The following is a 26,900-nucleotide window of genomic DNA, read 5'->3' as shown; positions in this document are numbered from 1 at the left end:
CTCTCTCTCTCTCTCTCTCTCTCTCTCTCTCTCTCTCTCTCTCTCTCTCTCTCTCTCTCTCTCTCTCTCTCTCTCTCTCTCTCTCTCTCTCTCTCTCTCTCTCTCTCTCTCTCTCTCTCTCTCTCTCTCTCTCTCTCTCTCTCTCTCTCTCTCTCTCTCTCTCTCTCTCTCTCTCTCTCTCTCTCTCTCTCTCTCTCTCTCTCTCTCTCTCTCTCTCTCTCTCTCTCTCTCTCTCTCTCTCTCTCTCTCTCTCTCTCTCTCTCTCTCTCTCTCTCTCTCTCTCTCTCTCTCTCTCTCTCTCTCTCTCTCTCTCTCTCTCTCTCTCTCTCTCTCTCTCTCTCTCTCTCTCTCTCTCTCTCTCTCTCTCTCTCTCTCTCTCTCTCTCTCTCTCTCTCTCTCTCTCTCTCTCTCTCTCTCTCTCTCTCTCTCTCTCTCTCTCTCTCTCTCTCTCTCTCTCTCTCTCTCTCTCTCTCTCTCTCTCTCTCTCTCTCTCTCTCTCTCTCTCTCTCTCTCTCTCTCTCTCTCTCTCTCTCTCTCTCTCTCTCTCTCTCTCTCTCTCTCTCTCTCTCTCTCTCTCTCTCTCTCTCTCTCTCTCTCTCTCTCTCTCTCTCTCTCTCTCTCTCTCTCTCTCTCTCTCTCTCTCTCTCTCTCTCTCTCTCTCTCTCTCTCTCTCTCTCTCTCTCTCTCTCTCTCTCTCTCTCTCTCTCTCTCTCTCTCTCTCTCTCTCTCTCTCTCTCTCTCTCTCTCTCTCTCTCTCTCTCTCTCTCTCTCTCTCTCTCTCTCTCTCTCTCTCTCTCTCTCTCTCTCTCTCTTTTTCTCTCTCTCTCTCACACCCTCTCTCTCTCTCTCTCTCGGTCTCTCTCTCTGTCACACTCTCTCTCTCTCTCGGTCTCTCTCTGTCTCTGTCTCTGTCTCTGTCTCTGTCTCGTACTTTTCATCGACCCAGCAGCTTCACACTGCGTTTACCGTCCAAATTCACCACACACTTCCACGATTTTACTTCAACCTTCCCTTTTCCGAATGTTACGCAAGCCTTATTTAAAATAAACAAATTCACTTTTGACTATACACCTCCCATAGCCAATTGCTTCTCTCATAACCAAGTGATCTGTTGAGACCCCCTTCGTTTATCGATCCAATTTCACCATTCACCTCACGATTTTTTCGACAACACTTCCATGACCTAATCTGATGAAAACTCTCTCAAACAATAATAATAAAACGATCTCTTATAATGCTTCATCTTCCTTTTTCACATGTGTGGTTCTCTTTACTGTATCATAATGCACTACTCTTCTACTATTTAAACAGACTGCTCTCAATTCGACCTTTCCTTCATACCTTGACGAAAAAATCCAACTGTTACAGCATTTCTTCTCTCCATTCTCTAAATTCGCCTTTACTGCATCCATCAAGAAATGTGTTTAATCGCATCTCTGACCTAAAACTTTTTAAAACCCCAATTTGCTATGAATGTTCACTTTCCATCAACCATTCTTTTTTTCCAATTTCAGTGCCAACTCACCCCTCTCACCCCTCACTCTCAAAGCAACCATCCCACTCTTCTCCCTCCAAGCCTCTCTCTCACCTCTCTCAAAAACTCCCCGCTCACCTTTCTCCCACCATTCATCCCACTCACTCATCCTTCTCAAAGCCCCCCCCCTCTCTCATCCACAAAGCTGCCTCCTTCCACTGCCCTCTCACCTCCATCTCTTCACTCCACCACCTCAAATCCTCAACTGCCTTCTTCCCCCTCTCTTGTCCCCCCTCTTCCCCAGCACCACATAGCCCTGTCTCCTCCTCATCTGGCCCCTGCCCTACCTATTCTGCAATCCCCTACACTCCTTCAACAACCCTCCTTACCTCCCCCCCATCCCCTGTCCTACCCTCCCCCTCCCCTCCCACCCCCTGCACCCAAAGCCTCCTCCCCTCCCTCTTCATTAACAGTGTGGACCTCTAATATCCGGGGCCTTCGCTCAAACCTTTCAGATCTTTCCATACAGGTTGCCACTGACAAACCAGATAATAATCTGCCTAACAGAAACTTTCCTCCCACAAGACGTGTCTGACTCCCAAGTATCCCTCCCTGGTTACTCCCTCCTCTGGTATGACAGACCTGAGCCTCGTCCTGGTGGAGGAGTTGCTCTCTTCATCAAAGACTCTATTCCTCACTCTCCATGCACTGCCCTCACTCCGCCACACACCCAGGAATACCTCTGGCTACGGCTTCCCCTCCACTCCCACCTCATGTTTATATGTGTACTGTACCGTCCACCTAACAGTGATGACTCCATCTACACCTCACTATCCGAAAACATGGACCAACTTCTATCTTCTCAACCAAACTCTCTCTTCCTCATATGTGGCAACTTCAATTGTCATCATGCCAGTTGGCTATGTGTGGGTACCTCTCTCACCTGTCATGGCACTTCAGCAAAAGCTTTCTGCGACTCATTGGGACTGACTCAATCGGTCAACTGCCCAACCCGGATCTCAACCAATGGTACTCCATCTCTTCTGGATCTGATTTTGACACATTTCCCTGACAATATCTGCTGCTCTTCCTCCACTCCAATCAGTTCTTCTGACCATGTCCTTGTCAAAGTGGACATCTCTCTGGCTATTATCAGAGAACCACCTCACCGCCGTCGAATCTGGAATTTCACTCACGCTGACTGGAAGGGTCTCCAAGCATCCATCAAACTTATAGACTGGTGTCCTATCGCTACTTTCTCCAACATCAACTAATCCTGGGAATTCTTTCAAATAAACTTACTCTCACTCATGCACAGATTTATCCCCTCTCGTCTTCAGTTGTCCTACCCTTCCTCCTGCCCTTGGTTCACGGAAGCTTGTGGTGAGGCAGTTGTCCTGAAACAACTTGCCTTTGCCTCATGGAAAGCAAACCCAACTAAGGGCAATCTCAGTTCCTTCCATAAAGCTCGGAACAAGTGTGTATCTACCATCAGGAGAGCCAGAAAACAACATCTTTCTCATCTCAAGTCTGAACTTTCAAACCTCTCTCCCTCCTCAAAATCCTGGTGGCGTTTAATCAAATCTGTTTCTGGTGTATGTTCCTCCTCCATCCCCTCCCTTAACACAAATGGCCGCACTGCTGATACCGCTCGTGAAAAGAATGAATGCCTAAACTCGGTGTTTGCAGCTAAATCTTGTGTCCAAAACCCATCGCTTTCTCTACCCACCTTACCCAGTCGCACCCAACTGTCCCTGGACTCTGTATCCTTTTCTCCTGACAAGGTGGAAAGTTTGCTGTCAAACCTCGACTCAGATTCTACAACTGGTTCAGACGGCATCAGCCCATGTGTCCTAAAAACCTGCTCTTCTGCTCTTGCTCACCCTCTCTCTGTTCTATTCACCCTCTCATTTGCTCAAAGTCATCTGCCATCTGCTTGGAAATCAGCAAACATCACTGCCCTGCATAAAAAGGTGCAAAAACAGATCCCTGCAACTACAGACCAATTAGCCTTCTCCCAATCATCAGCTAGGTTATGGAATCCATCATTGCTTCAGACATTAAATCCTTCCTCTTCTCCAATGGCTTGATTTCTGATCATCAATTTGGTTTCAGACCAGGTCACTCTACCCTGGATATGCTGCTTCTGCTCTCCCAACAATGGATGGAGGTCCTCAATGCCAGACAGGAAATCCGAGCCGTATCCCTGGACATATCACGTGCTTTTGACACGGTCTGGCACCGTGCCCTGCTCACCAAACTCTCTTGCTATGGTATCCAAGGCCATCTCCTCTCCTGTTGAAATCAACGTATGGCCCTAAATGGAGTTCTATCATCCCCTCTTCCTGTCCAGGCTGGAGTTCCTCAAGGTAGCATTCTGGGCCCTGTTCTTTTTCTGATTTTCATCAATGATCTCTCCAACTCTCTGGAAAATCCTATATTTCTCTTTGCCAACGACTCCACCCTCTGCCGTACCATCTGTCATCCCTCAGACCGGCAAGCAGCAGCTTCTTCGCTCACTGCAGATCTGGATAAAATCACAAACTGTTCCAACACGTGGAACATGTCTTTCAATCCGGACAAATCTCACACTCTCACTATGTCTCTCCGAAAGGACCATATAGAAAACCCCCCCATCCACTTTCTCAACAATCCTCTGGAAGAAGTCCTTTCTTTCAAACTTCTGGGTCTCACTATCTGTCATGACCTTTCCTGGGAAAGTCACATTTCAAATCTGGCCTCCAAAGCCAGTCGCCGACTGGGAATCCTCCGTCGTGCAAAGTCCTTCCTCGGCCCACCTGAGCTCCTGACCACTTACAAATCTTCCGTCCGCAGCCTGATGGAGTACTGCACTCCCCTCTGGGCTGGTGCTCCTGCCTCCCACCTTTCTCGGCTTCATGCTGTGGATAACAAGGCATTTCGGATCATTGGCATCTCCCACAATGAGGCTGAATCTTTGGGCCTCTCATTCTCTCACCGCAGACTGGTCGGTGGTCTTTCTGTCTTCTACCGTCTCCTCTCCAGCCTCGCCCGCACTGCTCTCTCTGCAATTTGTCCCCACCACATTTCCGCAGGGCGATCAAGGTCCGCCAACAACCCCTTTCTGGTAAAACTACCAAAATCACGAATCACTGCTCACCTTCACTCTTTCATTCCTCTTTTTTCCCACCTTTGGAATAAACTCCCTCACTCTATTCAATCCCATTCTTCCCTCCAGGCCTTCAAAACAGCTGTTCACCAACACCTCTTGTCATCCCCCATCCAAATCCTCGATCTTTCCTACCCCCGATAATCCACCCAAGCCCACCTCCTTCAAATTCCCTGCTTTCCTTCCTGAAAGTCCCTGTAATGTCCATCTTGTATTCCCCATGTTAACCGCCCCATCCCTCTCCCTTCCACAGATCTCATAATGTCTCTGTTCCTCACTGTTTTGTCCTTCCCACTCCCACCCCTCTTGTCTCATGCCCCCCCCCCCTTGCTGTGTGTTGTGTGTTAGCTCTCACACGAGCCTCGTCAAGGTATACAAAAAAAGAAGAAAAAAAAAAGGTCAACATCGACCATAAGATCTACATAGGCCAAATTCCTGAAATCCTCAATTTTCATCCAATTGAGTTGAAATTTGAAGAGCATTTGCATATCAGGTCGCTGAATTCAACTACCAATTAATTTTAAGGTCAAAACGTCAACACAGGCCTAATTTCGAAAATTGATAGGGCCAAAAACTAAATATATCACGAAATCTCAAAAAGTTGTGGACGAGTTATGACAAAACAAGGTGGATGAGTTGAATAGGTGACAAGAACAAGCAGATTGGATTTTGGTTGAGATCCAGCCCATCATTGGGATACAAAACGTAAAATGTTCCACCTGACTGAGGTCTGCGCTTTACCGAGTGCCATTCTCCTTTGTGATGTTTCACCAAGTTGTCACTCTATGAGTGATTTTTCATTTGATTGATTGCCATATTATAACTTGAGAACACAAGCTGAAATTTGGGGACAAAAGTGAAGATGTACTTTTGCAAAAACGGTATTTTAAGATTTTTTTCATTATTCAATTAATTACTTAATTATTATCGATTTATTAATTTCTTATTTATTTTCTTTCTCATCTGGGCAATATCTCAGGCACCTTTTGAGCTCGGAAGCTGATATTTGGACACGATAGTGAACAAGTGATTTGGCTCTAAAGGGTATTTTGGATTTATTGATTCATTAATCGATTAATTACTTAGTTTTCAAAAAGTTACAAATTCGGTTGAAACATTGATGGTTTAGGTATGCTGTTTGCCAATTGATAAAATAGTTAATTATTTTACGATTATTATTTGTTTTAATTATCCAATTAATCAATCAATTATTGTGCACCACTCCCTCCCAATTCTGTCTCCATGTTCTGCACGGCGGCACCGCCAGCTACTGAAGGTGCTCTGGCAATGTTGCGCTGGAGGATAGGTTATTTATTTATTTATTAGGCATGGGGGTGGTGTACCTTGAATGTACTTGTTGTACACCACTCCTTCCCAATTCCATATCCATGTACTGCATGGTGGCATCGCCAGGCACTGAAGGTGCTTTGGCAATGTTGCGCTTGAGGATAGGTTATTTATTTATTTATTTATTTGGCATGGGGGTGGTGTACTTTGAATGTATTTGTTGTACACCACTCCTTCCCAATTCCATATCCATGTGATGTGTGATGTTATCGCCGGGTGCTGAAGGAAGGGAGTACTCAGTTTTTACTCCTTTTGTTTTATATTTGTCTGGGCAATATCTCAGTCATACACTTTTTGTGCTCGGAAGCTGAAATTTGGGGACAACATTGAAGATGCGCTGTGGCAAAAACGGTATTTCTTCATTTTTTGATCGATTAATTTTACTTTTTAATTAATTAAATTTATTAATTTCACTTTTTTGTACTTTGAATGTACCTCTACTTGTTTATGTATTTATGAAGCTGCTAAAATGTAAGTAGGACATTAATGTTATAAATTTACCAATGACATGCAGATCCATAAATAAGAGTGAATAAGTTAACTCTTGGCATGCCACTTCTGAAAGATTTCCAACCCTTGGTTTATTGTATTGTAATAATAAAACTAGGGGCAATACCCCTGGGAGCTCACCTGGTAGTGGCTAGATTAGAAAACCAGGGAACCACTGGTAGGCATGGACAACCCACAAAATATTTAACGGAGAAGAAAGAAAATACCTATGGATTTTTTTTTTAATACTGTAAACAAACTTTGGTACATCACGGGTTATGAAGGTTATGGTCAAGTTTCATCGAAATTGTGTGGTTTCGTATTGTATGTGTGGTTTCGGAGGAGAAAGCAAATACCTATTTTGGGGGGAACCCCCCCCATACACCACCTAAGCCCCAATAAAAAAAATGTATGTCGTGAATAAACTTTGGTACATCACGGGTGGTGAAGATTGCGGTCAGGTTTCATTGAAATTTTGTGTAATTTCTGAGAAGAAAGCAAATACCTATTTTGGGTGTCAAACCCATAGATCCCTAAAATGAGTGCACATTTTGATTCGGTAAATACGTCTTTGTTAGGCATCAGATTTGAAGCTTGGGGCCAAGTTTCATGAAAATCTTTTATATGGTTCAGGCGATCATGACTGAACTATTTACAGACCCATGGAGGGGCACTGCTTGATCACATAAGCTCACCGGAATAAAGTCCAGGTGATCTAATAATAACAAAAGTGGTTATTGTACAATATTAATAAAAGTGTTTTTGCATAACAATAATAATAATGATAATAAAAACTAGAAGGGGACTCGGTAGAGTGCATACCTCTGCCACGAAATGCCTGATCCACAAGAACATATCAGGCCCAATAATTTTTGAGATATCGTGCAATACAGTACCATATCGTTTTTGGCCCAATCTCTCAAAGGTGAAGAATCACTTTAAAATTAAATAATTCTCGTATCCGGATCCGGATTCGGATCTTTACCAAAATCGAAACAATTCGTCCTTGCCACACACCCAGACCTGTCCACCAAGTTTCGGGTGAATCCGTCCACAACTTTGAGACACTGTGCTATATATTAGTTCAGTCCTATCTCTCAATGGTGAAGAATCACTTAAAAAATTATCAGATCCTGGTGTGGATTCAGATCTTCACCAAAACTGAATGAATTTGTCCTCATCAGACAACCAACACGTCCTCAAAGTTTCGTCCGAATCCGTCCACAACTTTTTGAGATATCCTGTACACAAACAAACAGCCAAACAGACAAACAAGCAGACATTGACTGGTACTTACGAAATCGTCAACTTGACCTCTGACCTTGTCTAATAAAAGCTGTCTCTCGAGAAGGTAGCGATGCAAACTAGAAATTTCTACGATGATTCGTACCAAACCATCAAAAATTGTAACGTCGACCGAAGCAAAAATCTCCATTTCTCCATGCAATTATTTAATATTATTTTATCAAAGTCACAAAACCATAATATTCGGCCATCCACCAACAATCTTCACATAATCCGAGTCAGGCATGTGACGATAACCTTTATTGGGATAAAAAATGACTTTTTAAAACCATCTTTATCGAAAACACCGTCAGCGCGCACACGCAAAACCTTTACGCGACTCAACGACGTGTCTGCTCGAGCGCGCTGCACCACGTGACGAGCCGTGACGCGGCGAGTGAAATATTTTTTATACAATCTTAAAACGTCTCCAAAACATCCGATTTTTACCAGAATTTCGACAACCGAGTTTTAAGCGTCCTAAGCGATCGCAAAAACCGAAGACAAAATTAAAATCGAACTTAAAACGAACTCGTAACGTCGACCGAAGCAAAAATACTCCATTTCTCCACATGAATTTACGGAATTATGTTTGACCTCACTGTGACCTTGAGCTTTGACCGATTTTGACCAAAATCTAATCAGCGCTAGCCATCACCCTCCTGAATCACGTGGTGTAATTTGACTTCCTCCGTTCTCGAGTTATCGTGCCTACAAACAAACACACAAACAAACAAACACACAAACAGAGGACGGAAGTCATCAATATACTTACGAAATCTTTATATTTCGTAAGTAACAAACAGTGGTGAAATCATAAACTCTGTCCACTTTCAGTGGTGGAGGTAATAAAAGTGTTTAGTGTGGAATAAAAAAAGTGTTTGCCCACTGTATGATAAAAAGTGTTTATAATATGTTGCATGTTGGAGTGTTTTCTGGATAGAAAGAGTTTTCTGACCCATCCCTCATTTTGGATGAGTGTTTAATTGGTTATAACTCAACCTTATATTACATTTCAACCTCTTAATTCCCTACAGAATCAGAGATCCATAACAAAGACAACTGTACAATGGAAGGAACAAAGAAACTTTGTGTTCAACACAATGTGATCGGTGTCCAGGGTGAAGCTGTCATTCTTCCCTGCCTGTTTAATCACAATGAAAGAAACAACATAACAGATTTGAGTTTCATTTTGTATAAATATTATAATAATTCCCGATACAACATGATCATCAACAGCTCCACGAATGATACAGATGTGGGGTTCAAGGAGAGGATTCAAACTGTGGGAAACCCAAGTGAGGGAGACGGGTCGGTGAGGATCAGAGATCTGAAGAAGGAGGATGAGGGAACGTACGGGTGTCGGTGTGAATTCCGTGAGTGGAGGTCTTGGTGGAGTAGTTGGCATCGTGTTGGATTTGAAGCAAGAGAAGGAAAACAAACAAGACTTCGAGTTGATGGTGAGTTTTTGTTGCAAAATAACAATCCATGTGAAACTAGAAGGGTAGTCAGTGGAGCGCATACCTCCACCATGCAATGCCTGGTCCAATAGAACATAGCAGACCCAATACATTTTTGGATACCGTGCTATATATCGTTTTTCGCCCAATCTCTCAATGGTGAAAAATCACTTTTAGAATTAAAAAATTCTCGTATCTGGATCTGGATTCAGATCTTCACCAAAATTGAATCAATTCATCCTCGTGACACACACAACGTGTCCACCAAGTTTTGTCCGAATCCGTACACGTTTTTGAGATATCGTGCTAAATATCGTTTTTTGCCCTTTCTCTCAATGGTGAAGAATCACTGTAAAAATTAGAGTTGCTGGATTTAGATCTTCACCAAAATCTAATCAGTTTGTCCTTGTCACACATCGAACCTGTTCACAAAATTTCATCTGGATCTGTCAACAACTTTTTGAGATATCCTGCACACAAACACAGACAGACAAACAAACAAACAGAAAGACAAACAGGGTGGAATCATAAACTCCTTCCACCTTCAGTTGTGGAAGTAATAAGTGTTTGTTGTGTAATACAAAAAAAGTGTTTGCTTACTGTATGATAAAAGGTGTTTATAATGTGTTGCATGTTGGAGTGTATTCTGGATAGTAAGAGTTTTCTAACCCATCCCTCATTTTGGATAAGTGTTTAATTGGTTAGAACTCAACCTTATTTTACATTTCAACCTCTTAATTCCCTACAGAATCAGAGATCCATAACAAAGACAACTGTACAATGGAAGGAACAAAGAAACTTTGTGTCCAACACAATGTGATCGGTGTCCAGGGAGAGGCTGTGATTCTTCCCTGCATGTTTAATGACAATGAAGGGAACAACATAACAGATCTGAATTTCGTTCTGTATAAATATTACAGTTCCCGATACAACGTGATCAACAACAGCTCTACGAATGATACAGATGGGGGGTTCAAGGGGAGGATTCAAACCGTGGGAAACCCAAGTGAAGGAAACGGGTCAGTGAGGATAAGAGATCTGAAGATGGAGGATGAGGGAACGTACATGTGTCGGTGTGAATTCCGTGAGTGGAGGTCGTTGTGGAGTAGTTGGCATCATGCTGAATTAGAAGCAAGAGAAGGAAAACAAACAAGACTTCGAGTTGATGGTGAGTTTTTGTTGCAAAATAACAATCTATGTGAAACTATCAGGCCCAATACATTTTTGCAACATCATGCAACGTATCGTTTTTGGCCCAGTCTCTCCAAAGTGAAGAATCGCTTTAAAAACTGGAGGGAACTCTGTAGAGCGCATACCTCCGCCATGCAATGCCTGATCCACGAGAACATATTGGGCCCAATACATTTTTTGAAATATCATGCTACACAGTATAGTATCGTTTTTGGCCCAATCTCACAATGGTGAAGAATCACTTTAAAAATTAAATAATTATCGTATCCATATATACGGATCCGGATCTTCACAAAAATTGATGCAATTCGACGTGGTCGCACACCCAACCTCTCCACCAAGTTTCATCTGAATCCGTCCACAACTTTTTGAGATATCGTGCTAAAATACTTTTTGGCCCCATCTCTCATTGATGAAGAATCGTTTTTTTGTATTCTCGTAGTCTGATCCGGATCCGGACCTACACCAAAATCTAATCGGTTCGTCCTTGTCACACACTGAACCAGTCCACAAAATTTCATCTGGATTCGTCCCCAACATTTTGACATATCCTGTACACAAACAAACAGACAGACAAACAAGCCGGTAGGCGACATAGGTGGTCACTATATAATTGCATACTAGTCATACATTTTTGACGGATCGGGCTGAAATTTTTTGACAAAGAGGTTGATTATAGTGCGCATAAAAGCGCATTTATATATATATATATATAAATATTTTTCGGATTTTTTTCAAAAATTTCAAAGTCCCGTTGCTATGCAACAGTGGCGTCCATAGCAACGGTGCTCAAAAGCATACAACTAGATCCTGGTATGAACCTACCAGTCAAGTTTCATCAAAATCGGTTGGTCTCCAGAGCTGTCCTTCATCATCTGGTCTCCAGAGCTGTCCATTACATACATACAGACAGACGGAAAACTTGAGAATAACGGTAGTCTATAGACCACCCAACAAACAGACAAACAGACAAACAGACAAACAAACAAACAGTGATGAAAACATAACAACCTTCCACCCTCGTTGGCAGAGGCAATAATCTTAGTCATTTAAACGATCATTTATCTTAGACATTGTTTTTAACCCTTAACGGGGTGTCAGTCCATTTGGGTGTTTATATTATGGATACTTATTTATATTCTGCGTTGTTTATATTCCATCCGTAGTCTACTTAAAACAACTGGAGGTATTTGTTTCATATTCAGCTCACGTATCATGGATGCAATAATATCTGGCAAGAGGAAAGTCTAATTATTTTGGGATTAAAGCCAAAAGTCATGGGACACGATTTTATTTCTGAATTTTGGAAATTGCAAAGAAATATTTATAGAAGAGAATAACCCAGGAGTGTAAAAAAAAACATGCGTTCCTGAACCATTATTGATTTATATACACGAGATGATCTCCACTTCCATCACACAATTATCAATTGTTTATTAATTAACCTCCGCCATCTTCGAAGATGGATGGAGGTTACTGTTTTCACCCCTTTCTGTTTGTTTGTTTGTTTGTTTGTTTGTTTGTGAACAGTATTACGGAAAAACTCCTTGACGGATTTCGACGAAACTTGGTGGGGGGGGTTAGGTATGGTCCAAGGATCATGCCACTAAATTTTGGACTTGGTCCCCCCCCCCCAAAGAAAAAAAATTGTTAGAGAAAATTTTTTTTTTGCATTTCTACATGTTTTAAGTGATTTCCACCCCCCCCCCCCCAAAAAAAATAGTTTGAGAAAAAATTTTTTTGCATTTCTACATGTTTTAAGTGATTTCCAACCCCCGCAAAAAAATCTTTTTACCCCCCCCCCCAAAAAATTGAGAAAAATTTTTTTTTTGCATTTCTACATGTTTTAAGTAATTTCCAACCCCCCCAAAAAAAAAATTTAGAGAAAAAAAATCGTTTTTTTGCATTTCTACATATTTTAAGTGATTTCCAACCTCACCCCCCCCCCCAAAAAAAAAATTTGTTAGAGAAAAAAAAATTTGCAACTTTTTTTTCAACAAAATTTCGATTTCTTTTTTTTGCATTTCTACATGTTTTGAGTGATTTTCAACCCCCCTCCCCCCCCAAAAAAAAATGTTGGAGAAAAGAACTATAACTCTGTCAGCACTGTTGACATCATATTTAATGAATAAGATATAAGGTTCACTTGAGTGACCCAGCAGTATTGGCGGCGGAGGTTTTGCACTCTCCCAAGTGCTCCCCCTCTAGTTTTGTATGCTTCATTTTATCCACTGCTCAGATATTTATCCACTACAATTTATATTGATTGATTTATTTCAAGAAATGTTTTTGTGTTTTTTTATACTTGCAAAAAAGCAAACTGCTTCTTTTTTTGTATACAATGACGAGGCTCGTATGAAAGCTTACACCCAGAACATATAACAAAGGGAGCAGGAGACAAGAGGGGTGGGAGAGGGAAGGAAGGAACAGTGGGGAACAGAGACATTAGGAGATCTGTGGAAGGGAGAGGGATGGGGCAGGGTACACAGTGTGACCAAGATGGACACCACAGGTACTTTCAGGTCCTTACATGACAGGGAGTTTCAGGTACTCACACGACAGGGACTTTCAGGAAGGAAAGTTTTGGGGTGGATTAACAGAGGTATAAAAAAAATCGTGGTTTTGGATCGGGGAAGATAAGAGATGGTGGTGAACAGGTGTTTCGAAGACCTGGAGGGAAGAGTGGGATTGAAGAGAGTGTAGGAGTTTGTGCCAAAGGTGAGAAAAAAAGAGGAATGAAAGAGTGAAAGGTGAGCATTTACCAATGGTACTCCATCTCTTCTGGATCTGGTTTTGACAAATTTCCCTGACAATATCTGCTGCTCTTCCTTCGCTCCAATTGGTTCTTCTGACCACGTCCTTGTCAAAGTGGACATCTCTCTGGCTGTTATCAGAGAACCACCTCACCGCCGTCGAGTCTGGCATTTCACTCAAGCTGACTGGCAGGGTCTCCGAGCAGCCATCAAACTTACAGACTGGTCTCCTATCACTACTTTCTCAAACATCAACTCATCCTGGGATTTCTTTCAAAGAAACTTGCTCTCCCTCATGCACAGATTTATCCCCTCTCGTGTTCAGTTGTCTTACCCTTCCTCCCGCCCTTGGTTTACTGAAGCTTGTGGTGAGGCAGTTGTCCTGAAACAACTTGCCTTTGCCTCATGGAAAGCAAACCCAACTGAGGGCAATCTCAGTTCTTTCCACAAAGCTCGGAATAAGTGTGTATCTACCCTCAGGAGAGCCAGAAAACAACATCTTTCTCATCTCAAGTCTGAACTCTCAAACCTCTCTCCCTCCTCAAAATCCTGGTGGCGTTTAATCAAATCTGTTTCTGGTGTATGTTCCCCCTCCATCCCCTCCCTTACCTCAAATGGCCGCACTGCTGATTCCACACGTGATAAAGCTGAATGTCTAAACTCGGTGTTTGCAGCTAAATCTTGTGTCCTAAACCCATCACTATCTCTACCCACTTTACCCAGTCGCACCCAACTGTCCCTGGACTCTGTATCCTTTTCTTCTGACAAGGTGGAGAGCTTGCTTTCAAACCTCGAGTCAGATTCTGCAACCGGTCCAGACGGCATCAGCCCACGTGTCCTCAAAGCCTGCTCTTCTGCTCTTGCTCACCCTCTCTCTGTTCTATTCACCCTCTCATTTGCCCAAGGTCATCTGCCATCTGCTTGGAAATCTGCTAACATTACTGCCCTGCATAAAAAAGGTGCAAAAACAGATCCCTATAACTACAGACCAATCAGCCTTCTCCCAATCATCAGCAAGGTGATGGAATCCATCATCGCTTCAGATATGAAATCCTTCCTCTTCTCCAATGGCTTGATTTCCAATCATCAATTTGGTTTCAGACCAGGTCACTCCACCCTGGATATGCTGCTTCTGCTCTCCCATCAATGGATGGAGGTCCTCAATGCCAGACAGGAAATCCGAGCCGTATCCCTGGACATATCACGTGCTTTTGACACAGTCTGGCACCCTGCCCTACTCACCAAACTCTCTTCCCATGGTATTCAAGGCCATCTCCACTCATGGCTCGCAGACTTCCTCTCCTGTCGCAGTCAACGTGTGGCCCTAAATGGAGTTCTTTCATCCCCTCTTCCTGTGCAGGCTGGAGTTCCTCAAGGTAGCGTTCTGGACCCTGTTCTTTTTCTGGTTTTCATCAATGATCTCTCGGACTCTCTGGAAAATCCTCTATTTCTCTTTGCCGACGACTACACCCTCTGCCGTACCATCTGTCATCCCTCAGACCGGCAAGCAGCAGCTTCTTCGCTCACTGCAGATCTGGATAAAATCACAAACTGGTCCAACACGTGGAACATGTCTTTCAATCCAGACAAATCTCACACTCTCACTATGTCTCTTCGAAAGGACCGTTTACAAAACCCCCCCATCCACTTTCTCAACAATCCTCTGGAAAAAGTCTTTTCTTTCAAGCTTCTAGGTCTCACTATCTGCCATGACCTTTCCTGGGAAAGTCACATTTTCAACCTCGCCTCAAAAGCCAGTCGCCGACTGGGAATCCTCCGTCGTGCTAAGTCCTTCCTCGGCCCTCTTGAGCTCCTGACCACTTACAAAGCTTTTGTCCGTAGCCTGATGGAGTACTGCTCTCCCCTCTGGGCTGGTGCTCCTGCCTCCCTCCTTTCTCGGCTTAACGCTGTCGAAACCAGGGCATTTAAGATCATCGGCATCTCCCGCAATGAAGCTGAGTCTTTGGGCCTCTCACTCAATCACCGCAGGTTGGTCGGTAGTCTTTATGTCTTCTACCGACTCCTCTCCAGCCTTGCCCCCCTGCTCTCTCTGCTATTTGTCCCCACCACATTTCCACAGGGCGCTCAAGGTCCGCCAACAACCCCCTTCTGGTAAAACTACCAAAATCACGAATCACTGCTCATCTTCACTCTTTCATTCCTCTTTTTTCCCGCCTTTGGAATAAACTTCCTCACTCTATTCTTCCCCATTCTTCCCTCCGGGCTTTCAAAACAGCTGTTCACCACCACCTCTTATCTTCCCCCATCCAAATCCTCGATCTTTTCTACCCCCGATAATCCACCCAAGCCCACTTCCTTCATTTCTCCTGCTTTCCTTCCTGAAAGTCCCTGAAATGTCCATCTTCTCTTCGCCATGTTCCCCGTCCCATCCCCATCCCTCTCCCTTCCACAGTTCACCTAATGTGTCTGTTCCCCACTGTTTTGTCCCTTCCACTCCCGCCCCTCTTGTCTCATGCCTCCTTGATGTGAGTTGTGTGTTTGCTCTCATACGAGCCTCGACCAAGGTATACAAAAAAAAAAAAGTGAGCAGTGATTCTTTATTTTGGTAGTTTTACCAGAAGGGGGTTGTTGGCGGACCTTGAGCATCCTGCGGAAATATGGGGGGGGGGGGATTCCAGACGGTCCTTTTGGAGAGACATAGTGAGAGTGAGATTTGTCAGGATTGAAAGACATGTTCCAAGTGTTGGACCAGCTTGCGATTTTAACCAGATCTGCAGAGTGAAGAAGCTGCTGCTTGCCGATCTGAGGGATGACAGATGGTATGGCAGAGGGTGGTGTCATCAGTAAAGAGATAAAGAGGATTTTACAGAGATTTAAAGAGATCATTGATGAAAACTAGAAAAAGAACAGGGTCCAGAACACTGCCTTGAGGAACACCAGCCTGGACAGGAGGAGGGGAGGAGAGAACTCCATTAAGGACCACATGTTGGCTGCGACAGGAGAGGAAGTCTGCGAGCCATGAGTGGTGATTGCCTTTGATACCATAGGAAGAGAGTTTGGTGAGCAGGGCAGGGTGCCAGTCCATATCGAAAGCTCGCGATATGTCTTGGGAGATGGCTCTGATCTCATGCCTGACATTGAGGGTCTCCATCCATTAATGGGAGAGCAGAAGCAGCATGTTCAGGGTCGAGTGACTTGGTATGAATCCAAATTGATGATCGAAAATCAAGTCATTGGAGAAGAGGAAGGATTTAATGTCAGAAGCGATGATGGATTCCATAACGTTGCTGATTATTTGGAGAAGGCTGATTGGTCTGCAGTTGCAGGGATCTGTTTTTGCACCTTTTTTCATGCAAAGTGGTAATGTTTGCTGATTTCCAATCAGATGGCAGATGACCTTGAGCAAACGAGAGGGTGAGCAAGAGCAGAAGTGCAGGTTTTTAGGACACGTGGAGTTATGCTGGCTGGACCGGTTGCAGAATCTGAGTCGAAGTTTGACAGCAAACTCTCCACCATGTCAGGAGAAAAGGACACAGAGTCCAGGAATACCTAGGTGTATGACTGGTTAAGGTACGTACGAAGGCGATGGGTTTCGGACACAAGATTTTTTTTGATGGGCTTTCGACAAACATAAAGACAAAGGACCTCTCCAAATAAGTCAGATATAAAGTGCTGAAGAAGCACTATTCAGGAGAGGGTTGTAAGAACATTTCAAAGTCACTCATTTTCCCCTTGAGTAAGGTGAAATCCCTCATTAAGAAATGGAAGACATATCATACCACCAAGGTTCTACCCAGATCAGGTCGTCCATACAAACTCAGCAGCCAGGCAAGCAGGAAACTGGTTTGGGATGTCACTGTAACTCCATCAATGATTTTGAAACATCTGCAAGGCTCTATACCCAATATGGAGGTCAGTGTTCATCAATCAACAATATCCTGGATGATAGAAGAGGGCTGGACACGGGTGAAGCTGAGAGGTAGCAGGATGAGGGGGAAGTTGAGAGGTAGCAGGACAAGGGGGAATCCGAGAGGTAGCAGGACGAGGTGGAAGCCGAGAGGTGGCAGGATGAGGGGGGAGCTGAGAGGTGGCAAGAAAAGGGGGCAGCCGAGAGGTGGCATGACAAGGGAGAAGCTGAGAGGTGGCATGACGAGGGGGAAGCTGAGAGGTGGCATGACGAGGGGGAAGCTGAGAGGTGGCAGAATGAATGGGCAGCCGAGAGGTGGCAGGACAAGGGGGAAGCCGCAAGCTGAGAGGACGAGGGTGAAGCCCGGAGGTGGCAGGATGAGGCGAAAGCAGAGAGGTGGCAGAACAAGGGGTCAGCCAAGAGGTGGCAGGCCGAGGGGGAAGCCGAGAGGTGGCAAGACAATGGGGCAGCTGAGAGTTGGCATGACAACATAGAAGCCAAGAGGTGGCATGACAAGGGGGAATCCGAGAGCTGGGAGGACGAGGGGGAAGCCCAGACATGGCAGGACGAGGGGGAAGCTGAGAGGTGGCAGGACGAGGAGAAAGCCGAGAGGTGGCATGACAAGGGGGAATCTGAGAGGTGGCAGGGGGAATGGGCAGCCAAGAGGTGGAAGGACGAGGGGGAAGTAGAGAAGTGGTGGCAGGAGGAGGGGGGGTGAAGGCGAAGTTTGGTAATGGTGGGTTTAGGTATGTTGCAAAAATGGGGGACATCAAGTGGAGAGATGCTGTAGGGGTGGACACATAGAAGGGTGGGGTTGGAAGGACGTGAGCTGGTCGTAGATATAGTGGAGGGTACTGACACGGTGGGGTTGACACTGTAACATAACCTGAAGTGGATTTGATTATGTGCATACAACCTTTGCAAGCTGAACTTCTCAACATTCCCACACTGTATTTAACATTTTGACATAAAATCATGGGATGGGTGGATGAAATTTTTGTTCAAGGCACAGAGAAAGGTTGTGCTGTTGGAACCAGAGTATAAATGATGGGCAAAGCGCTTCAGCAAGAGACAGGATTGTAAAATGTGTTTTATTAAGAAAAACAAAAAGAAGAAGAAGAAGAAGAAGAATACATTGTGAAGAGGAACATATGGGGTGCTGATGCAAGAGAATAAGGACAGTTAAACATTTTAATATGTTTTCAAAAGGAAGAAGGAAGAAGCGTTTTCTTCAATGAAGATATTAAGAAAAGGAGAGAGGTCGAGGAAGTACAACTCTCCTTTTCCTCTTGAAGACAGAATAAGATTGTGTTTTGGAGTGAAAAAGTTTTTTTGGGGGGGGTTTTGTATTTGTTTAAGTGAGGGGGAAAATGCTATAATATTAATACATTGGAAAAGGCAAAAAGGACAAAAAAAAACATTTGGGGGAAAAAAAAATTAAATATGACAACAAAACAAACTCAAAACCGAAACGATTAAGCTCCAGCTATCTGAGTCAGCAAAGCCTGCATGAAAAAAACGAATTCAACAATATACAAGAAGGTTCGATTTATCACCGAGTAATATTCATGAAATTACAAACAGCACACACAGACGTCCCCACTCTCACCTCTACTCTGCTGTTGGTGTTTCCCCCATTTCCATTTTGTTCCATTCCATTCTCTCTCGTTCTTCTATGAGCAGCGATCATGTATAGAAGAAGCAAAAAGTTATGTGATTACCCTCCAGTTGTTTAAGGCCTGAAATAAAATAAATAGGGTCAGTCGTTAGAAGGTAGAATAACAGAACTCATCTTAAACATGCTTTTGAAACTTTACACTTTGAGGAACAACTGTCCACATGATGTCGGACGATTGTCTACAAACCAAACCCGCAGAAGAGTTTTGCCCTATGATGGATGAAACAAAACTCCATTTCATTTCACCAATTATAATCAAAGATACTCTTGACACAGTTATGTTTGTTTGCCGCTATCGTGTCCATTCGTTTCCCAGCACACAATTCTCACCTTGTGTACACTTCACGACCGACTGGTGGAGAAGGTAAAAGTTTTCTGCTTTAGGAACACTATGCATGTTTCATTGCCATTTAAAATTTGTCCAATTGTATATTACCATGGAAACCCCACATAGAGGATTGCAAATCTCATGGATGTACCTCAATGTACGATGTAAACTGTAACCTTCAATACGTGGTTCCACAGTTTCTCCGAAGATCCTGCGCATCTGGAAAGATTTCGTGAACTCCAGCACCTCCTGGAGGCTCTTCTGTGAGGCCGAGGCCAAACCACGACCGAACATCACCTGGTGGAACCCACTGGGACACCTCCTTGATGGAAATGAGATGAAAGAAAACACACATCACCAAAATGAATCACAGATCATCATCAGTAGTTACAACATCACAGGGGAAGATCCAGGAGGGAACTACAGCTGTTTGGTGCAGAACCAGCACGGGACGGTGAAGAGATTTGTTTTCTCTGGAGCGTTTGAAGGAACAAGTGAAACACGAGGAATCACAGGGATTGTGATTGGATGTTCCACTGCCTTAATCCTGGTTCTTCTTCTTCTAATTGTGTTTGGGTTCCTCATTTACAAGAAAAAAAGGAATCCTGCAGAAGGTGAAAAAGTCATTTTAATGTTAATTTTGGATTTACACGTTCGGGCCTCACATGTTATCTACTGTAATTAATTGATTCATTTCCTTTGTGATTACCTCTGCCAACGAAGGTGGGCAGAGGTAATGTTTTTACCCCTGTCTGTCTGTGAACATGATATATCAAAAAGTTGTGGGACAGATTCGGACAAAACTTGGTGGACAAGTTGGGCGTGTGACAAGGAAGAATTGATTCAGTTTTGGTGAAGATCCGATAATTTTTTTTTAAGTGATTCTTCACCATTTTGTGATGGGACTAAAAAACGGTATCTAGCACGATCTCTCAAAAGTTGACCAATTCAGACGACACTCGGTGGACGGGTTGGGTGTGTGACAAGGACGAGTCAGTTCCGTTTTGGTGAATATCCCGATCTGAATACAAGAATTTTTCTCAATTTCTCAAATGATTCTTCACCATTTGGAGATGGGGCCAAACACAATACATAGCGTGATATTTCAAAAAGTTATGGACGAGTTATGATGACACCAGGTGGATGAGCTGGTTAGGTGACAATAACAAGCCAATTCGATTTTGGAGGTCCAGACTCAGATCCGACCCTTCAGTGGAATACAAAAGGTAAACTGTTCAGCCTGGCGGAGATGCAGTATGTGTTCTACCAAGTGCCCTTCCAGTTCACTCTGTTGTGCATTAACCTTCCTTGCATATTTGATTTGCTCTGACATTATGATCATTCATCTCTGTTGAAATTTTAACACAAGCATTAAACCACAGAATTACTGTATCGGACTGTTTCTCGATTTTTTTCCTTTCAATGTTTTATGACAGTTTTGTTATCTTTCAGGAACAGACACACATGGCAGGATGGATTCAAACCAGGAAGTGAGTGTGATTTGCTGTTTGATATCACTTCTTGATATTTTACTATTCATTCACAAATATTCATTATTTAGCTTATTCATGCCACACCCCTAATGGTTTGTCACAGTGAAATGATGTGTAACAATATGTGAGCTCTCTGACCTGCATTTCTGCCAATAGCAAATCCTCCCTTCTGGACGAGGTGATGACCAACTTCCGAGTCAATGTTTCCTGCTCTTCCTCTGCTTTAATCAGGTTTATATGATCATATACTTGTGAGAGTTAACATCTCTCCGGCTATTCTCAGAGAGCTGCCTCAACACCGGTGAGTCTGGCAGTCCACTCAGGCAGCTTGACAGGGACTGCAAGCAGCCATCTCGCTTCAGGACTGATCTCCCACATCTACCACCGATTATATTAACTCAGCCTGGGAATTCTTCCACGGAAACCTATTCTCCCTTGCACACAGACCCATCCCATCTCGTCTTCAGTTATCATACCTTACTTCCCACCCATGGTACACTGAATCCCATGGCGAGGTAGTTGCCTTGAAACAACTTGCCTTCTCTTCTTGGAAGGCAAATCCGACCGAAGGCAATCTCAGCTCACTCCACAAAGCATGCAACAAGTGTCTGTCCGCTCTCACGAGAGCCAGAAAACAACACCTGATCAACCTCAAGATTTAACTTTCAAACTTGTTTTCCTCCTCAAAACTTGATAGCATCTTGTTAAGTCTGTCTCTGGAGTATGTTCCCCCTCCATCCCTTCCCTCACTTCCAATGGCACCACAGCCGACTCTGCTCGTAAGGCCAAATGCCTCAAATTTGTGTTTGCTTGCAAATCTTGCATCCCTGATCCCTCACAAGCTCTACTCACCCTTTTAATTTGCACCCAACTGCTCATAAATTCTGTCTTTTTCACCTGAAAAGGTGGAGAAGTTTCTGGCAACCCTCGACTGATTCGGCAACTGGTCTGGTTGGCATCAGCTCATCTGTTTAAAAATTCTAAAAACCTGCTCAGGTGCTTTTGCACATCTCTTTCACGCTATCATTGGCACGACGTCATTTTCAAAATCTAGACCGAATTTGACCTTTGAAGTATTTTTTGCTGATCAGGACACCTTGAGTAGTTGGTCACCTGTTTAATGTGGCCACTCTTTGCAATCCTGTTTGCAGTGACCAACATTTTGTCATACTCAATCTCGTTGATGTGGCCAAAATACTGAGTATTCAAGTTTGCATGTCGCAATATTTTTGTGATATTCATTGACCTCGACTATGTGACCTCCTTCTTATGTGTGGCCATACAGCAGTACTGCTTGCATTGATCAACATTTTGTAATCACTTTTAATGAGTTTTATTCCGTTATGATTGACGTCTCCAAGAGGGCGATATTTGATTCCACATTGGACAAAGGTCAAAATCTGTCATCACTTCTGAATGACGATTTTGGGGGTACTAGAACACGGATTTTACACTTATTTTTATGCCTCCGCTGACGAAGTCACCAGGGGCATTATGTTTTTGGGTTGTCTGTCCATACGTACGTCCATGCTAATTTTCTCTGTTTTCTCTGAAACCACTTATCTGATTGAAACGAAATTTTCACTATCGGTTCGACGACTGATGTAGAATTTTTTAATGATAATTATGACATCATAGGTCACATGTATGCCCCGGTTAGAATAGGTGTACCATATCCCTGTGTCGTAAGAGGTGACCAGGGTTGCGTCAGGAAGGGCATCCGGCGTAAAACCTGTGCCAAATCATGATGCGGATCATAACGGATGATCCGCTGTGGCGACCCCTAACGGGAGCAGCCAAAAGAAGACGAAGAAGAAGAAGAAGAAGAAGAAGAAGAAGAAGAAGGTCACATGACATGGCAGCCATGTTGGAAAAAAGGAAAAACTTTGGACCTCTATCTCTGAAACCGCTCCATGGAAAAAAATTTAACTTGGCATATGTCAAGTACTCCCCATGGGAAAGAAGTGTGATTTTTTGATGATGTCCAAGGTGACTTCGTTATGACATCATAATTGTATATGTCGAATGCTTTATCCAATCAGTACAAAACTTTTTGAGGGTAATCTCGGGCTAAATTGTATGTGGGGGAAAAATGATGACATCATCGGTCACGTGATTCAGCAGCCAATTTTTTTTAAACAAAAACTTTCAAAAATCTTCTCTGAAATGGCTGAACAAATCGAGCCAAAACTTTAGAGGTATGATCACCTATCCATGAGGAACAAAAGGTTCACCACCTATGACTTCATAGCTCACATGGTTTGGCAGCGATGATTTTTGAAAAATAAAACTTTTAAAATCTTCTTTTCCAGAATGGCTTGAGAGATTGAGGGGAAACTTCCACCATATGTTCCACAGGCCTTGTGGAAACAAGTGTGTTCATGAATCATTATTAGGTCATATGGTCTGGCAGCCATATTGAATTGAACGAGAATCTTAAAAAATATATTTCTCTTGAACTGCTTCATCAATCGCCATGTAATGTCACAATTATGATCTAGTCGTCACGGGGAATGTATGTTTTAAATTCCAACCTGAATGAACGCATGGTCTGACAGCTGAAATTATTTAATATTTTCAATCTGGGTTCTGGGATTTAAATAAAACTTGGTACAAGTATATATAATGACGTAATAGCGTGGGTGGAGGCACATCTTGGGACATTGTGATTGCCTTGAGTGCCCTTCTAGTTTACTTCTATTTCTTAATGAGTCCAAATTATTAGCTCACCAGGACTTTAGTCAGGCGAGCTTATGTGGTTGAGCAGTGTCCGTAGGTCAGTCAGTCGGTCTGTAAACACTTCAGTCATTATCACTTGAACAAAAAACACGATTTTAATGAAACTTGGCCACAAGCTTCATATCTGATGCGTAACGAAAGCATATTGACCGCATCAAAATATGTGTACATTCAGGGTGTCTACGGGGGAGGGGGGTTGACCCCCAACCCCCACCCACAAAATAGGTATTTGTTCTCTTCTCCAAAACTACACATACAATTTTGATGAAACTTGACACCAACCTTCATCACCTGTAATGTGCCAAAGTATATCAACTGCATCAAAATCTGACCTCATTAACGGGGTTTCTGAGGGGGAAGGGGTTACCCTCAAAATAGGTACATGCTCTCTTCTCCGAAAATAAATTACATTAAATCAGACTTTTTCCACCTTTATTTACACATCGTAACCCTCAACTTCCAAGTGAAAAACAAATTCTAGAAATTTCAGAAAATTATTTTAAAATGCAAAACTAGAATATCTTGGTTGGATAAGTGTCCACCTCCTTATAATAGCAATTGTAAATTGGCTCAGGTGTAACCAATCACCTTCAAAATCACACACCAAGTTAATTAGCCTCCATCTGTGATAATTGTAATGATTCTGATTATTTCAGAGTAAAATCAGCTGTTCTTATAGGTTTCTGGGTGGTGCATTTCACAGCAAAGACTCAACCATGATCACCAAGGAGCTTTCAAAGGACCTCCTGGATAAAGTTGTGGAAAGGCACAGATCAAGGGATGGGTATAAACTATTTCATAGGCTTTGAATATCCCTTGAAGCACAGTCAAAACAATCATGAAGATTAAGAAGTGCAAGGCATATGGTACCACCAAGACCCTGCCTAGATCAGGCCATCCTTCCAAACTGGATGACCAAGCAAGGACGAGACTGATCAGAGAGGCCAAAAAGAGGCCAATGGCAACTTTGTAAGAGCTACATGCCTTTATGGCAAAGTCTGATCGCTGTGTGCATGTGACAACAATATCCCAAGCACTCCACAAGTCTGGCCTGTACGTTCGGGTGGCTGAAACAGCAAGAAGGAAACAAAAAATCCCACCTTCAGTCCCATTTGAGGTATGCAAAAAAAACACTCTGGAGATTCTGAAGCCACGTGGCAAAAGGTTTTGTGCTCTGACAAAACCAAGATGGAACTTTTTGGCCAAAATGCAAAACGTTAAATTTGGCGCAAACCCAACACAGAACATTACCCAAAGAACATCATCCCGACTGTGAGGCATGGTGGTGGCAGCATCATGTTATGGGGATGTTTCACATCAGCAGGGACTTGAGCACTTGTCAGGATAGAAGGGAAAATGGTTGGAGCAAAATACAGAAAAGTCCAAGAGGAAAACATGCTGCCCTCTGCAAGAAAGCTGAAATTTGGACTGAAGTTCATCTTTCAGCATGACAACGACCCGAATCACACAGCCAAACCTACACTGGAGTAGCGAAGGAACAAAAAGATAAACGGCCTTGAATGGCCCAGTCAGAGCCCCAACCTAAATCCAATGAAAAATCTGTGGCATGACTTCAAGATTGCTGTGCTTCAATGCTCGCACGCAGCTTGACTGAGCTTGAAGAGTTTTGTACAGAAGAATGGGCAAATATTGTCCAATCAAGGTATGCAAAGTTGGTGGAGTTCTATCCCAACAGACTCACAGCTGTAATTGCTGTCAAATGTTCTTCCACCAAGTATTAACTCAGGGGGGTGGAAACTTATCCAACCAAGATATTCCAGTCTTGTATTTTTAATTAATTTTCTGAAATTTGTAGAATTTGTTTTTCATTTGGAAGTTGTGGGCTACGATGTGTAAATAAAGGTGGAAAAAAAGTCTGATTTAATAAAATTTACTACCAGGTTATAAGGCAACAAAAGGTGAAAAATTTGAAAGGGGGTGTAGACTTTCTATAGGCACTGTACATTTTGTCTTTGGGGTTTAACCTATTATGTGGTTGGGATCCATTATTTCAAAGAAGAAGAAGCACAGCCGAACAACAAATGCATTCAGTACTGCTACTAATTGTAGTTCTTGCTTGGCCGTTTTTTTTTTACGTGTGTGTGTGTGTGTGTGTGTGTGTATGTGTGTGTGTGTGTGTGTGTGTGTGTGTGTGTGTGTGTGTGTGTGTGTGTGTGTGTGTGTGTGTGTGTGTGTGTGTGTGTGTGTGTGTGTGTGTGTGTGTGTGTGTGTGTGTATGTGTGTGTGTATAAATATATATGTATTATAATTTCTTTTCATGTTCCTGATTTTCTCCATCAAACCATAACTATTTCTCTTACAGGAGGAAGAGGCTGAAATTACATACGCTACTCTCGCAGTGCTTCCTCATAAGATTTTTCCAGCTCCTGAACACTCACCAGACACGTCCATCTACGCCGTGATCAAAAGATAACTATGTCACTCTCTGACCATTCCGACACTTTCTTGGCTTATAAAGCTCAGCAACATATATTTCGATTTATGACACCATCTTTAATCCCTCCTCATAACCCATCAAATTGACCTTTGTGACAATCTACCAGTCATGTGACACTTGTAGTTTTGTCAAGGTGATACATACAGTCCATGATGATGGTACACCACCCGTTATTTCTGATGGTACTTCATTTCTCAATGATAAATCAAGCAAATTCACTTTCACAACTGGAGATCCGATTGATTGAATTAATAATCCCCTCCAGGAACAGTCTCGTCTGATGCAACCAAAGGTTGAGGAGAGACTAACAGGGAATAAAATAAATAAACCATTCTCACTGTCACATTGTGTTTTACAAATGGACAATGTGACAGAAAGCAATGAAAATGTATAAAATGCTCTTGTGTATTAATCATGGTTGGTTGGCTTGAACTTGTTCCAAACCATGCGTTTGCAGCTTCTTTAAAAAGTTTAATATAAAGCTGTAAGTTGTTCATTCCACTTTTGAGATCAACACAAAAACAGTTTGTACAATTCTATTAATGGTTATCGTGTGTCCTATGACCATTTGCTTCAGGGCCTCAATTATCCCCACTTTCTTGTGGGGTCTTCCAGGGACAGTTTTGGCCCTAGTCTTTCACGATCCGGCTGGCCAGACCTGACCTTCGACTGAAGGTGGTTTGAGCAGGAATTTGTAATTTGTTCAGGCTGTCCGTGATAATTCGCCTACTCTTCGTGAAAGACAGAGTAGGATCTCTGACATCCACCAATTAGTGCTTGCAGACAGGACACCCAGCTAATTATCGTCCATCCGTGTGACCGAACACTCTGCGCCAAACATGCGAAGCATCAGTGCTACAGTTTATAGTCGGGTCGGGAATCAAACTCAGACAGACAGCTCAAAGGGAGGTGTGCTCCCTCTGACAAATCCTCTCGGACATGAATTACATGAAGAAGATTGAATATTCGTTTGTGTGGGTTGTAAATATAATTGATATTCAGCCTTGCTTTTCAGCGTACTTGGAATCATTCATTTTCATTTTCTGAATTCTGGTTACTGTACCAATAATAAAAAATTAATTCTGAAAAATTCATTTCGTGGTCACTATCATTGCTGTCCTGCAGCTATTAAAAACAATCCTTTTCAGCATTTATCAAACATTTTGTAATTGAGTTGTACTTTTTGAACT

At 43.0% G+C, this 26,900-nt stretch overlaps 2 protein-coding genes across 5 annotated transcripts in view; both read left to right on the top strand.

Annotated features, from left to right (window-relative positions):
• LOC147011557 (uncharacterized) overlaps window positions 1-26,804 on the top strand; it is a 44,923-nt gene extending 18,119 nt beyond the window's left edge. For all 4 annotated transcript variants that reach the window (XM_085857039.1, XM_085857036.1, XM_085857038.1 and 1 more), the window contains 5 exons: window positions 8,780-9,202; window positions 9,951-10,370; window positions 19,218-19,634; window positions 20,473-20,510; window positions 25,576-26,804. In XM_085857039.1, coding sequence (XP_085713165.1) covers window positions 8,780-9,202; window positions 9,951-10,370; window positions 19,218-19,634; window positions 20,473-20,510; window positions 25,576-25,686 — 1,409 coding nt within the window. In that variant the 3' untranslated portion in view covers window positions 25,687-26,804. The remainder of the gene's footprint in view (window positions 1-8,779; window positions 9,203-9,950; window positions 10,371-19,217; window positions 19,635-20,472; window positions 20,511-25,575) is intronic.
• The window catches only part of LOC147011556 (uncharacterized), a 242,962-nt gene that overhangs the window by 158,299 nt on the left and 57,763 nt on the right, over window positions 1-26,900 (top strand). The gene's annotated exons all lie outside the window — the stretch shown is intronic.

The sequence above is a fragment of the Eptatretus burgeri genome, chromosome 15 (assembly GCF_056783735.1).
Source record: "Eptatretus burgeri isolate ZD-2024b chromosome 15, Ebu_testis_v1, whole genome shotgun sequence".
NCBI classification, from domain to species: domain Eukaryota; kingdom Metazoa; phylum Chordata; class Myxini; order Myxiniformes; family Myxinidae; genus Eptatretus; species Eptatretus burgeri.
This window is presented reverse-complemented; position numbering and strand designations above follow the sequence as displayed.